This window comes from Trichomycterus rosablanca, chromosome 1, assembly GCF_030014385.1.
Source record: "Trichomycterus rosablanca isolate fTriRos1 chromosome 1, fTriRos1.hap1, whole genome shotgun sequence".
In the NCBI taxonomy this organism is placed as follows: domain Eukaryota; kingdom Metazoa; phylum Chordata; class Actinopteri; order Siluriformes; family Trichomycteridae; genus Trichomycterus; species Trichomycterus rosablanca.
In genome coordinates, this window is record NC_085988.1 from 4666309 (window position 1) to 4681305 (window position 14997).

The window sequence follows — 14997 nt, forward strand, 5'->3', positions numbered from 1 at the left end:
TTTTAGTTTTGTGCTGAAAGAGGCCACAGATATCAGGGAAGCGTCTCCATGAGAGGGTGAACATGGTCTACAACGATGCTTAGGTAGGAGCTACGTGTCAAAGTAACATCCACATGGATGGCAGGACCCGAGGTTTCCTAGCAGAACGTCGCCCAAAGCATCACACTGCCTCCGCCGGCTTGCCTTCTTCCCACAATGCATCCTGGTGCCATGTGTTCCCCGGGTAAGCGACACACACACACCCGGACGTCCACGTGATGTAAAAAAAACCCTGATTCATCAGACCAGACCACCTTCTTCCATTGCTCCGTGGTCCAGTTCTGATGTGCACATGCCCATTGTTGGTGCTTTCAGTGGTGGACAGAGGTCAGCATGGGCACCGTGACTGATCTGCAGCAACAAACTGTGATGCTCTGTGTATTCTGACACCTTTCTATCAGAACCAGCATGAACTTCTTCAGCAGTTTGAGCTACAGGAGCTCGTCTGTTGGATCGGATCACACGGGCCATCAATGAGCCTTGGCCGCTCATGACCCTGACGCTGGTTTACCACTGTTCCCTCCTTGGAGCACTTTTGATAGATACTGACCACTGCAGACTGGGACACACCCCACAAGAGCTGCAGTTTTGGAGATGCTCTGACCCAGTCGTCTAGCCGTCACAATTTGGCCCTCGTCAAACTCGATCAGATCCTCACGCTCACTAACTGCTTCTAACATCAACTTTGAGGATAAAATGTTCACTTGCTGTCTAATATACCCCCCCCCCCCCCCCCAACTAACAGGTGCTGTGATGAAGAGATAATCAGTGTTATTCACTTCAGCTGTCAGTGGTCATAATGTTATGCCTGGTCGGTGTGTGTGTGTGTGTGTGTGTGTGTGTGTGTGTGTGTGTGTGTGTAAATACGTATATGGTAATATAATAGATTGCCTTTATTTGTCATGTATTACATGTACAGGTGTGCAGTATTCCAGCTGTTACGCCCCTGGAGCAAACAGGGTTAAAGGTCTTGCTAAAAGGCAGAACTGGGATTGGAACCCTCAACCTTTGGGTTATAGCCCGAAGCTCCTCCCACTAGGCCACCACTGTCCCACTCTACACTAGAGGTTAATGATGCTGAGAGCAGCAGTGATGATGATCAGCACCACTCTCAGCTACATGCACACATTGTGACATCATCATGATGACATCACCACACTCCACACCTCTGGTATAAGTTGCTGCGTTTCATGTGTTTGTGCTCATTTGATCTGAGACGCCGAGACAGTAAGCAGCATGAACATGTTCTCCTGTTGGACTCTTCCATCTGACCAACACGAGCCGCACAGGCGGGTAAACGAACCGGAGAAGGTAAAGAAGAGAAAATGGTGGCAGAGACGCCAGAAGATGGAGATGCAGGACGTGGAGGGTGAGAAGGGAAACGGGGTAAAGGGTGAAGAGATGGGGCAAGGAGTGGAGCAGAAGGTTTTAGAGGACCAGGCAGACCAAATACCAATGATGGAGAAGCAGGTAAAGAAAAGAAAATGGTGGCAGAGACGCCAGAAGGTAGAGATGCAGGTGGCCCCACGGGAGCTGGTGGAAGAACCAGAGCAGGTCGTCCTAAAGGACCAGAGGAGTAAAGCAGTAGACAAGGTGGTTCTGGTTTTTGAGATTGAGATGAAGAAGTTAGAGCAGGTGGACCCAGTGGAGCAGGTGGACCCAGTGGAGCAGGTGGACCCAGTGGAGCAGGTGGACCCAGTGAAAAAACCAGACCAGGTCATGAAGAAGGTAGAGAGGCAGGTGGCCATGCTGAACTTGGTTAAAGAACCAGAGCAGGTCATCGTAGAGGACCAGTGGATGGGACATGTAAAAAATAAGATTCGTTTCATAGAGAATGAGATGATGAAAGCAGAGAGGCAGATGGTCCAGCTGAACCTGGTGGAAGAACCAGAGCTGGTCATCCTGAAGGAGCAGGGGAAGGGACATGTAAAAAATAGGGTTCGTTTCATAGAGAATGAGATGAAGAAGGTAGAGAGGCAGGTGGACCCGGTGGACACAGTGAAAAAACCAAAGCAGGTAGGAAAGAACCAGATGGTTCAGACGGACCAGATGACGAAGGTGGAAGAATGGGTGGATCAGGTAGGTTTGAAGAATGAGGTTAATAAACCTGAGGAGCAGGTGGGTCTACAGGACAGGCGGGTGGTTCTAGTGAACCTGGTGAAGGAACCAGACAGGGATGAAGCACCTGAGCACCAGTGGACAGAACTGGAGAAGCCAGCAGCTTTGGAGCACCAAATATGGAATGTGAAGGAGCAGAACCTGGATAGAGGATGCACTGAAGGTACGTTTGAAGGATTGTATAGATAGATGGTGGTGATCTAATAAAGGTGAACATTACAAACTGAATCAGGTTGCATTTCTCCATCAGATCCACTGAAGAACATCTCCGAGGTGTCTTCAAACAAACCGGACCACGAGCAGCTGCAGGACGACGTTCTTGTTCCCATCGTCGAAGCCCAACCTGAAGAGTCCGGGGCTCTGATGGAGAGCGCGTGTGAAGATAAAGGTCTGGTTTAGATTCAGAAATACACGTTATACACGCTAGGTGGAGTAACGCTGGAGTTTCCTCTAACACGTGTGCATGTCGGCTCTGTGTTGCTGTGTAGGTGTCCCGATGCCGAAGTCGAGGAGAACCAGCCTGAGAACCAAACGGTTCCAGTTCTTCAACGTCTGAAGCTGAGGTGGTGACGATCCGGAGATAATCCAATCACACGCCGACTTTTCCAACATCAAAATAACAATAAAGTGCCTTCATGAACATGTTGGTTGGTTTGATTTTGTGTACGTTGGGTATTGAGGGTTAAACCAACTAAACAGCAGAGGTGGAAAGAGTAAAGTAAAATAGTGAAAGTACTATTACTTAGATGAATTCTTACTTAAGTACGAGTAAAGTTACTAGACTAAAAATAGACTAAAGTAAAAAGTAACTCATTTAAAATGTACTCAGAGTAAACGGTACTTCGTTATTTTTTTTTTAACAGCGCGGGGGGGGGGGGGGGGTCTCATGTGTAATGCAAACAAGACAAGTGGATATACATCTCACAATAAATGTTTTTAATTAAAATATAATAATAAAAAATAAAAACATATTGACAACTAGATTACTGCTCCTTTATTTGTGTCCATCTTTAGAGCACTACTCTCTGAAATTCTTGTTAAATTTGAGCAGTAGTCCATTTTCAAAGTTAGTGGAGTTTATCCTTGTTGGCTTTTCAGTGAACAGCGGTCCAGCACAGCTGAAGAGACGCTCACAGGCGGCTGAGGCAGGCAGACCAGTGTTGAGTTTTAGAGAAAGCTTTTTGATGTGTGGAAATGAATTCAGCAAATCTAGCTTATTTGAGGTACAGGCAAGGTACCCATCCAGTTCTCCTGTACCTTGTGACCTTTAATGAGAAGTAAAAATCATCTTCATCTGATGAATTTTGCCTGACTTGCTCCAACACAGCCTCTGCCATCTGGTCAAGGTGTGGTCTCACATAGACCAGAGCTGTTGAGTGACAAACACACAACACCACACACCGAATAGTTCTGACAATTAAGTTGATTAATGTGGCAACAAGAGTTTGTCATAATACAGAAATTATAATAACTACAACTTGTGCAGAAAGACTAGATGCATTTATTACAAAAGAAACAAAGTGGACAGGACTAGGATTAATAAAAAAAAAATCATACCTGCTTCTCTGATATCAGCCCTCTCAGTCCAGGTGGTCTTGAACTTTGGCAAAAGAATTGCTGCAGCAATCAGTTCAGGGTCTTCCATCATCCCACCAAAGCGCTTTTGGACACCACCCTGAATAGCTCTGATGAGTGGTGGGCACATCTTGGAGGATGTCTCCAGTCTGCTGAGTTTAGCTTGTAGCTGGATGATCGCTGGCAGGAGCCAACCCATGTGCGTGTTGGTTTCAGACTGAAGGATGTTTAAAGCCTGCACCACAGGCTTCATCACAGGACAGTACTCAGTCAGGAAAGCGACTTCAACCGGACACGACCTGTATGACATAAAGCAAATGTAGACAACTTGTAGTAAATTTCCTGCAGGAATAGATGTGGAATGTCTAGTCAAATAGCATCCTCCCCCTTCTCTTCTATGATACGTATGATTCTCTCCTCAGACATGTATGGTGAGTTCCACCGAGTTGGACATGGCCGAATGAGATGGAGCTTGCAATTATCTTCCACAAATTCGGCTGCTATGTATGACCGACCCGATTTGTTCCAGATTGCTTGGCATTTCTCAAAGGCTGCACGTGATAGCCGTCTGTATGTATCATTCTTCTCTTCTGCCATGGCAGCATCTGTATTCACAACTAAGTTTAACAGGTGGCAGGCACATCTTTGATGTGGAGGAAGCTGGTACTCAAGACCGTTGTCTTGTTTCAGGATGCTGAATATGTCCATGTATTCAGCTTTGGGCTCCTCAGAAGAAGAGTCTTGGTCTGACTCTGCTTCCTCAGGTTGGCTTTGCTCACCAAACACACTGAATGCTTTAATGAAGTTTGAGCCACTGTCTGTTGTGGTTCTTACCACTTTCCCCCTTATTTCGTATTGGCAATGAATGTCATTAAGGGCACTTGCTAAGACATCAAATGTGTGGGACCCTTTCAACCTCTTGCAAGCAAGTGCATCAGATTTCCTCTCCAAGGTTTCCTCATCTATCCAGCGAGTTGTGACCCCTATGTAACTTTGCTGGTGTGCTGTCCAACAATCTGTAGTGGTGGCGACATAGCTGACTTTACTGAGGTGTGACATCAAAGTCTTCCTCATCTGATGGGCAGCTTCCTCTGTTCTGGTCCGGACAGTGGGTCTGGAAATGACAAATCACAAATAAAGTAAATAATGAGCCTGTCAACATTTGCCTGTGGCACATGTCTGTTTGCACCCACTGCCATCACATCATTTATTTTTGCTTGCTTGCATGGGGTGTCTGGTGGTTCCTGGGCTCGCTTCCGTGTTGTCACAAGGTCACTAAAGGCCTTCAGCTTTGATGGATGTTTCCTCTGTGAACAAAATAGTTTACAGTGGGGCCAAAAAGTATTTAGTCAGCCACTGATTGTGCAGGTTCTCCTACTTAGAAAGATGAGAGAGGTCTGTAATTTTCATCATAGATACACTTCAACTATGAGAGGCAAAATGAGAAAAAAAATCCAGGAAATCACATTGTAGGAGTTTTAAAGAATTTATTTGTAAATTATGGTGGAAAATAAGTATTTGGTCACCCACAAACAAGCAAGATTTCTGGCTCTCACAGACCTGTAACTTCTACTTTAAAAAGGTCTTCTGTCCTCCACTCGTTACCTGTATTAATGACACCTGTTTGACCTCGTTATCTGTATAAAAGACACCTGTCCACAGCCTAAAACAGCCAGACTCCAAACTCAACCATGGCCAAGACCAAAGAGCTGTCGAAGGACATCAGGAAGAAAATTGTAGACCTGCACCAGGCTGGGAAGAGTGAATCTACAATAGGCAAGCAGGTTGGTGTGAATAAATCAACTGTGGGAGCAATTGTAAGAAATCCCAGAACTACACGGAGGGACCTGATGAATGACTTGCAGAGAGCTGGGACCAAAGTAACAAAGGCTACCATCAGTAACACACTACGCCGAGAGGGACTCAAATCCTGCAGTGCCAGGCGTGTCCCCCTGCTTAAGCCAGTACATGTCCAGGCCCGTCTGAAGTTTGCCAGAGAGCATATGGATGATCCAGAAGAGGATTTGAAGAATATCATGTGGTCAGATGAAACCAAAATGGAACTTTTTGGTAAAAACTCAACTCGTCGTGTTTGGAGGAAGAAGAATGCTGAGTTGCATCCCAAGAACACCATACCTACTGTGAAGCATGGGGGTGGAAACATCATGCTTTGGGGCTGTTTTTCTGCAAAGGGGACAGGACGACTGATCCGTGTTAAGGGAAGAATGAACGGGGCCATGTATCGTGAGATTTTAAGCCAAAACCTCCTTCCATCAGTGAGAGCATTGAAGATGGAACGTGGCTGGGTCTTCCAGCATGACAATGATCCCAAACACACCGCTCGGGCAACAAAGGATAGGCTCCGTAAAAAGCATTTCAAGGTCCTGGAGTGGCCTAGCCAGTCTCCAGACCTCAACCCCATAGAAAATTTGTGGAGTCCGTGTGACCCAGCGACAGCCCCAAAACATCACTGCTCTAGAGGAGATCTGCATGGAGGAATGGGCCAAAATACCAGCTACAGTGTGTGCAAACCTGGTGAAGACTTACAGGAAACGTTTGAACTCTGTCATTGCCAACAAAGGTTATGTTACAAAGTATTGAGTTGAACTTTTGTTATTGACCAAATTCTTATTTTCCACCATAATTTACAAATTAATTCTTTAAAAATCCTACAATGTGATTTCCTGGATTTTTTTTCTCATTTTGTCTCTCATAGTTGAAGTGTAGCTATGATGAAAATTACAGACCTCTCTCATCTTTCTAAGTAGGAGAACTTGCACAATCAGTGGCTGACTAAATACTTTTTGGCCCCACTGTATGTTTAGCTTGGTCTGACCATCCATTGAAGACATTCCACCAATTCTACATCCTACATGTATCACCTGTCTACTTTGCATAATGGTGTATATATATATGGCATTGGCACAACTATACATATTTACTGACAAACTATTCCACTAGCCACATATTAACCACAGTACAATGGCAAATACTCCACACTTCATTACCAGTATCACTGCAACCTTACAGTGATGCACTACATTAATCCACTCATTTGTAAAAACTGTTACATCAAATGTAATATACATATATAAATATATATATGGGTGAAAGACGAATAGGGTGTTCCAAGTACCAAAAAAATAAAATGGTTAAATTGTATAATTTTTTCATTTAATATTGTGCACAAATGTGTCACCTATGTAAATATGTATTTTTTTTCTCAGCATTTTGCTTATTTGATAGTTTTAGTGTGGTTGACACACAACAAGGGCACAAAAATGTCAATCAGTGCAACGACTAATTTATGAAAAAATACACACACAAGGAACAATCTTATCCATTTCAAATTTCTAAGTTTAGTATATCTCTTACAAAAGATTTAAAACCTCAGAAGAAACTGTACTTACTCTGTTTTGAATTTTCTGTGCATTGTTTGTACTCGCGTCTTGGGATTTTGTTTATTTGTATACAAGACGTTTTTGCTACACATTCTATTCTATTTGAAACCCAATCAAACTCGAAGCCGGCCTGGATTCTCTTGCATTCACATGAAAAAAAAAAAAAAAAATTACTTGTTACAGTTATTTTAAGCAAATGTTTTTGTTGCACTGTATGATGATTTTATGTTGCACTGAATGACATACTCCAAATTATCCTGTTACATCAGAATATTCATGACTTAATTTGTTTTTAAGTTCTTTATTGATTAAAGTAGCAGTAGTAGAATGAAACACAAGTATGTGTTATAATATTACTACATCATGAGTTTGCATGTTCTCCCCGTGTCTGCATGGGTTTACTCCGGGAGCTCCGGTTTCCTCCCACAGTCCAAAAACATGCAAGTGAGGTGAATTGGACACACTAAATTGTCCATGACTGTGTTTGATATAAACTTGTGAACTAATGAACCTTGTGTGAAGATAAACTCCCGTTTCTGTCATGAATGTAACCGAAAGTGTAAAACATGACGTTAAAATCCTAATAAACAAACAAACAAACTACATCATGAAAAAAGTAAGGCAATCAAAAACGTAAACTTTATTCTGAAATAAAACAAGAAACTTGCATAAAAGTGATGTAACGTAAGATCATTTGAAGTCCTGTCATAGCATGAAAAAATGGTTGCTGTTAAAGCATTTCAATATATTCATAAAGCATTTTAATATTAAAACATTGCTAATGAAGCCATCATAACAACTTGTAAGGCACCACCCAGGAAAAAATGTACTGTGAAGTTTACAGTAAAACTGTTAAGTTTACAGTTGAACCATAAAAGTTCACAGTTCTACTGTCATTTTTACAGTTTGACCATAAGTACAACTGTGAACTCTCATGTTACCATGAAGTTCATTCTAACCTTTTCAGTGTTTAATAATATTGACTGTAAAGTTTACAGTAAAACTGTTAAGTTTACAGTTGAATCATAATAGTTCATAGTTCTACTGTCACTTTTACAGTTTGACCATGAGTACAACTGTGAACTCTCATGTCACTATGAAGTTCATGGCCACCTCCTCTGGTGTTTAATAATATTGACTGTGAAGTTTACAGTTCACCTGTAAACATGATATTGTTGAATTGTGAAATTCAGTCAACTTACAGTTTAAAGTTCAACTAGGAATAGTTCATAGTCACCTCTTCTAATGTTTGATGTTTACAGTAATTTACAGTTTAACTATGGTCATACAGGTAAATGACAATATACAAATATCAAGACAATAATAATGTATATAATATTTATGTATTATTTAAAGTAGGTATGTGAATGAAGGGTGTAAATGTATGTGTGTGGGGGTAAGTTAATTACATGACATGAAAAACATGTCAAAAAGACATTATTTACATAAAAAAAAATAGATGATTAACAATATTCCAATAAAAAAAGAATACAGCACAGATTTACAGATTTACATATTTATAATATTACAAAAATACAAATAACCTCATGCAGACAGGACAAATATTACATTACATCAATATTACATCAGACAGATGACTTTATAACCTTTTATTCTGCCTGTTCTGCACAAACCTCTCTTCTACACACATCATGTCAGACATCATGTCAGTCTGGACATCTGGGCATGCGCACATGCGCACTTGATTTGAGACCGTTATTTCAACCAAGCGTCTCGAGCTTGGTGTCAGGTGAACCGCGCGAAATACAAATTTAGTGTCAGATTTAGTGATTTAATTCTCAAAAACTAGTCTGTTAAAGTACACACTGTGTATCTGCTTAAAGATAAAGTTCCTGCCACATGTGTTATTGAGTCGGAACTTATTACAGGACAAGAATCTGACGACGGAAAATCTCATCAACGGCTAAACTGTTACCTGGAAAGTGAGAAATGGATAAAAAGACGTTGGTGAAGCGGCGCCCTGCTAAACCCTGAAGTTCGATAGTAAGTCATTAACTTAAACAGTTTATAATAATAAACAATAATACATTTACTATGCCTAAAATGTTATTAAAAATAAGTGGCCATTTTAGAAAGCCGAAAATAACACAGGTGTCAGGATTCTATGTTAGGGTGACCAAACGTCCGTATTTCCCGGGACATGTCCGTATTTCACGTCCTGTCCCGGGCGTCCCGGTTTTTTTTTTTTTTAAGTGAGGAAATGTCCTGGTTTTTAAATTACCTTCATTGGACCATTAAATTTACAGGCACTAGGGCACTGCGCACGGCGCTGCGTGTGACGTAATCCCTGAGCCGCGTCAGTGAGGGCAGCCCTGTTCTTAATCAGAATGTAGACAGCGTGACTGTCAGTACGCAAGCAACATGCCGAAGCGCAAGTGTATGTTTACCGACGATTTACAAAAGAGTTTCCCCGCTTTCAGACCGGGTCGAGACAAATGGGAAGCCTTGTGCACAGTGTGCAAAGCAGGCACATATGTCTCGGTGTCCAATGGAGGTGCAAGGGATCTGAAAAGCCACCTGGACACCAAGAAGCATAAAACAGCTGTCCGAGGCGAGAGTAGTGCTAGCTCGATCACACAGTACTTTGTCAAACCAGGGAACGAGGATGCAGTGAATGCAGCGGAGGCTGCATGGTCATTTCACACAGTGAAACATCACAACAGTTATCGATCTATGGACTGCACAAGTTCATTGTTGAAAAAGACCCTCCCCGATTCAGACACAGCCAAAAAGTTTAGTTGTGCCCGAACTAAGACCGAGGCTATTGTTGACGGTGTTCTGGCACCTCATTCTGTAGAAGTGGCGCACGAAGCGCTCAAAAACATCCCATTTTGTGGTGTAAGCACTGATGGGAGTAATCACGGTGCGGTGAAAATCTTCCCCATAATTATTCAGTACTTTGATTGGAAGGAGGGTGGTGTGCAGAGTAAACTAATTCAAGTGCAAGATACACCAAACGAGACTGCAACCACCATCGCCAATTACCTAATGGAAACACTGGCAAAAAACAATTTGGCTTCCAAATGCGTCGCATTTACCGGCGACAATTGCAACACTAATTTTGGTGGAACCCGGCGTGACGAAGGGGGAAATAATGTATTTGCAAATTTGAAGAGAATGCTACAAAACAAAACATTGATTGGCGTAGGTTGCCCAGCGCATATTCTTAACAACTGTGTCCATCACGGGGCAGACAGACTTGATGTGGACATTGAGAATATAATTTTTAAAATCTACCAGTACTTCCACATTTACACTGTGCGCACAGAGTCCCTCAAAGAGTACTGCGATTTTGTGGATGTTGAATACAGGAGGATGCTGTCACACAGCAAGACCAGGTGGCTCTCTCTGTTCCCAGGCATAGAGAGGATGCTGCAGATGTTCCCTGCTTTAAAAGCATTATTTTCGTCTCAGGAAAAGCCACCCATGATGATCAAGGGATTTTTTTGAAAACCCATTTAGTGAGATATACTTGTGGCACATGCACTCACTCATGTCCGTCTTCCACAATCACATTCAAGAAATGGAAAGGGAGAACAACTCCATCATGGAGGTTAAGAAAATATTGAGCATCATCCACAACATTCTTATTGAACGGAAGAACAACAATTTCATGTCCCTCAAATTTAAGGGACTGCTGGCCGAAAATCGCAGAGAAGGACTTGAAGAGGGCTGTGACAAGTTCATAGCTGATGTGCTCGGCATGTACAGTTCATGTTTGGAGTATCTGGAGAAGTGGATGACACCTATGGAAGAGTTCTCACCATTCATGTGGATGGACATGAGTGAGCCACCAAAGTGGAATGATGTGGAGGCCTGCATCAAGTACCTTGGAGAAAAGGGGGTGCCAATTGATGATGTTAAATGCTTTGACCAAGTTGCTAATCTGAAGAAATTCATAGAAAGCTGCAGTGATGATGACGCATTCATGGGCCTGCAGGTGCACCAGAAGTGGACCAAATACTTTGAGTAGGCCAAAAGCATTGGATGCTACTCAGAACTGCTGAAGATTGCACAGTTTGTTTTTGCACTTCCTCCTCACAATGCAAATGTGGAGAGAGTTTTTTCACTGATGCAGAGCCAGTGGACAAAGGAGAGGAACCAGCTCTCAGTTGAATCATTGAAAGGGATCCTATTTGTGCAATACAATTTCAAAAATATGTCTTGCAAGGACTTTCATACGTATGTGTTGAGCCACAAGAAACTGCTGAGAAAGATCAGCTCTACAGCAAAATATAAATGGGCAAAGAAGGACGAGGAAGAAAAACCAGATGAAGAGGAAGATGAGGATTAAGCAGGAAAGTAAAGATGGTCTATTGATATTTTTGTTGGTATTTTTGTATTTTTGCTAATACACAAGAGGTATTTTTTTGTTAATTGGCTAATTTGTTAATTTATTTTTTCCAATAGCTGATTGTTAATTAGTTCATTTGTTAATTTATTTTTTTCCAATAGCCTACAGAAGAGACAATATTTCGTTCATTACTGAGGGTAACTGAGTATCATGTGTTATTTGGAGTTGAGAGTTATTGTTAACTTTTGTTGTTAAGTGAGGGATGTTTAGATGAGACATTATTTCTTTCATTGTGCTATTCATTCATTACAGGAAATGTTAACTTAAGCATTTTGAATAAGGTGTCCTGGTTTTCCCAAATGAAAATATGGTCACCCTATGATATAATAAAGTTTTATACACATTAATATACACCAGGATTCAATACAAATCAATAATTAATAATGATTTCATTGATATAACTGTACACATGATTAAAATCAGAATGTGGTTTAATAATATCAGATGAATCTGTGACTGATCTGAGTGAATTAGATGTTGAATGTACAGGACGAGCGCCGTGTCTCCAGAGTCTGATCATAATAACAATCTATTCAGCATCATAAACACTTTCTTCTTGTGATTAAAACCTTTTCTACAGTTTCTTACTCGTGTCATGATGTCTGAATCCTGCACAGTTTCATTTTCTCATTCACATCCTGTACAGATGTTTTAATCACATCTGTAAATTACTTCTGTGTTCAGAAATAATCTCTGCTTTTAATCTCCGTCTTTATCTGAGTTTATCACCAAAACCTGAAAATAATAAAAGAATAAATTAATAACAGTCTTGTGTTCTCATATTTAATGATGGAAACATGATGTTACACTTAATCTGTAGTTCATCACCTCACATCTTCTCTCTTCTTCTCAGTCATGTTTAACTAAACATTTGTGATGATTTTGTGTATTAAGTGTTTTGATTAGCTAAATGTAATTTTCTATGCTGAGAATCATGTTTATATTTAGTAGTACTTTTATATTTATTAACACTTTTCTATTTATTAGCACTTTTCTACTCACAAAACAGTTTTACATTTTGATGGTGATAAGTAGTGAACAGGACCAGAAACACAAACTGTTATCATCAGATTTTTATTCACCCACCTAACAACACGTAAGGTTCATTTTTAATAATTATTATAGTTTATTTTCTTTTTAGCGGCATCATATAAATATAATAAATCCAGTGTTCATGTTACAAAGTTGTAATTAGTACAGAGTGGATTTAACCAGAACATTTTATTCCTGAACCGGATTCTCTTAAATAGTTTTTACTCACCTCAGAACCTCCAGTCTGAAATGTTTATCATCCTTTAGATCAGAGAGAAGCTTCATTCCTGAATCTGTTAGACTGTTTCCAAACAGTTCGAGTTCTCTCAGGTGTGAGGGGTTTAATCTCAGAGCTGAAGCCAGAGCAGAACAACCTTCATTTGATACACCACAATCATTCAACCTGCAGAGAGAACAATGATCCAACCTTTACTGTTTATGATCAGAATTATTACTATATTCAATCATTCAACCTGCAGAGAGAACAATGATCAGATCTTCACTTTTTATAATCAGAATTAATACTATATTCAATCATTAAACCAAACTGCAACCCCAAATCAAAAAAGAGTTGGGACAGGATGGAAAATGTAAATAATAAAAAAGACAGAGTTTCTTACATTAACATTGACTTTTATTTGATGTCAGACAAGATGAACCTGATATATTTCATGTTTTATCTACTCAACTTTATTTAATTTATTAATAAACTTTGTGACGTTGTCGTTCCTTTTTACCACTTAAAAGAGGTTTTGGCACCGAGGAGAGCAAGTGATTTAGTGTTTCAGCTTTTATTTAGTTTTGCTCTTCCTGCAAACACGTCTTAAGATGTGTAACAGTATGGGGTTGTCGTTGTTTCAAAATTCTCCACATATTCATTACTGGGGACAGGTCAGGACTGTAGGCAGGCCAGTCCAGTACCCATACCCTCTTCTTATGCAGTCATGCCATACCATGAAAGTATTAGGGTTCCTTTTTTCAGTTTAAATAGCCAGCGTCGTCAGCGGCTTCAATCGGGGTTCGTCTGATTTGTTTTCTGTTCATTTTTGTGGGTTTTGTTGTTATATTCTATTAAATAAAAACTTTATTTTGTTCTCTGCATCCTGGGTCCTGTTCCTTTCTCCTCATAACAGAAAGGACTCTTTTTTCAAAAAAGACCTGGAATGCCAATTCATCTAACTGTACATGTTTCCACTGTGTGATGGTCCGTCCTAGATACCCCCGAGCCCAGAGAAGTCGACACCGCTTCTGGACATGGTTAACATAAAGCTTCTTTTTTTTATACACAAGTTGTAAGTATTATGTGTGCAGTAACTCTGTATTGTAGAGCTGATAAAGGTTTGATAAACTAATCCCTCACCCATGTGGTTATATCAGCTAGTGTTGAGTGGAGGTTCTTGATGCAGCGCCGTCTGAGGGATGGAAGATCACGAGTGTTCAGATTAAGCTTGCACCCTTGACCTTTACTCACTGAAATTCCTTGAATGGTCTAATGATATTCTGCACTGTAGAGGGAGAACATGTAATTCCCTTCCAATCTTTCTTTGAGGTTCATTGTTTTTAAGCTCTAAATTGCCCCCATCCCAATCTTATTTTGGAATGTGTTGCAGGCCTGAAATGCAGAAATTGATGTTTTTAATAAAAGAACAAAGTTGAGCAGATAAAAGATGAAATATCTCAGGTTCATCCTGTCTGACATCAAATAAAAATCAAATCTTTTTTTTTTTTTTTTCAGAAAAGGGATTGTGAACTTTTAAGGGTGTTTTAGGCTAATTCACTGCAAGTCTTCTCATATTGGAGATCTGTGATCCTACATGTCTGTTTGTCTTTGTTCTGGTAAAGGGTTTATAAACAGAAAATGAAAGGCTTTGAGAAATGCGGACAAAAGACTTTGGCCTGAATCCTCCGGGGATCATTAAACTTAAGGATAAAATGCTGTAGGGAATTCCTAATGTCCAGAGGATGGGTGGAAGTCCGTTCCACTATGTGTTGTCATTCAACAATAAATGTAAAATCTATTCCTCCTACATTTACATTATAATTGGGTGTTTTTAAGTAGTAGTATATAAGCTTGTAGTGTTATTGTTGTTTGTAACAAAGAGTGCTTGCCCTGTGATCATGTTGTGATTGTTTTACATATAGGGTGAATTCATTGTAGTGTTACATGTTTGTGAGTGTCCTACAGACAAGTTTACTTTGTTACTCAAATTTTTAGTAGTTAATCACACATTTTAAATTGCATCAAGTTGTAAATCTGCATAGTTAAGTTTATTTAGTGAAATGACTGTCACATCACTGGCACAGGTGGGTGGTGTAGTCCTGTGGTTTGTGATATACTAGATGCCCTGCCACATGCGCCCTGTATCACCGCTGTTCTGGAAGTGGTTGTGGATGCTCTGGCCGTGTGCGCGCTTTTGCTTCTCTGATTCCCCGGGACAGCTTGGCACTTGCTGTTCT

General features: G+C 40.6%; 2 protein-coding genes, 1 pseudogene and 1 gene segment (V, D, J or C); 2 read left to right on the forward strand and 2 right to left on the reverse strand.

Moving 5' to 3' along the window:
• Positions 1-14997, reverse strand: part of LOC134316941 (zinc finger protein 850-like) — a 1214164-nt pseudogene that overhangs the window by 1135478 nt on the left and 63689 nt on the right.
• Positions 1-14997, forward strand: part of LOC134317556 (Ig kappa chain V-III region MOPC 63-like) — a 152592-nt gene that overhangs the window by 40023 nt on the left and 97572 nt on the right.
• On the forward strand, positions 1074-2797 carry LOC134317198 (uncharacterized). 2 transcript variants are annotated; one of them, XM_062997961.1, is made up of 4 exons: positions 1074-2055; positions 2158-2320; positions 2408-2545; positions 2646-2797. In XM_062997961.1, the coding sequence occupies exons 1-4, from the start codon at positions 1276-1278 to the stop codon at positions 2711-2713; spliced, it is 1149 nt and encodes a 382-aa protein (XP_062854031.1). In that variant the 5' UTR covers positions 1074-1275; the 3' UTR covers positions 2714-2797. The 2 variants fall into 2 exon arrangements, with proteins under 2 accessions (XP_062854031.1, XP_062854023.1); XM_062997953.1 differs by having other exon boundaries at positions 1083-2320.
• The window catches only part of LOC134316990 (NLR family CARD domain-containing protein 3-like), a 57356-nt gene continuing 54302 nt past the window's right edge, over positions 11944-14997 (reverse strand). Inside the window, exons 9-10 of the mRNA XM_062997606.1 lie at positions 12770-12943; positions 11944-12243 (exon numbers count right to left, since the gene is read on the reverse strand). Coding sequence (XP_062853676.1) covers positions 12234-12243; positions 12770-12943 — 184 coding nt within the window. The 3' untranslated portion in view covers positions 11944-12233. The remainder of the gene's footprint in view (positions 12244-12769; positions 12944-14997) is intronic.

What these genes read in the sequence shown, in the direction of transcription:
- LOC134317198 (XM_062997953.1), top strand. Translation starts at nt 1,276, where the DNA reads ATGAACATGTTCTCCTGTTGGACTCTTCCATCTGACCAACACGAGCCG. An exon ending in GGATAGAGGATGCACTGAAG is followed by an intron (nt 2,321 to 2,407) that starts GTACGTTTGAAG and finishes TTTCTCCATCAG; the next exon opens with ATCCACTGAAGAACATCTCC. An exon ending in GAGCGCGTGTGAAGATAAAG is followed by an intron (nt 2,546 to 2,645) that starts GTCTGGTTTAGA and finishes GTTGCTGTGTAG; the next exon opens with GTGTCCCGATGCCGAAGTCG.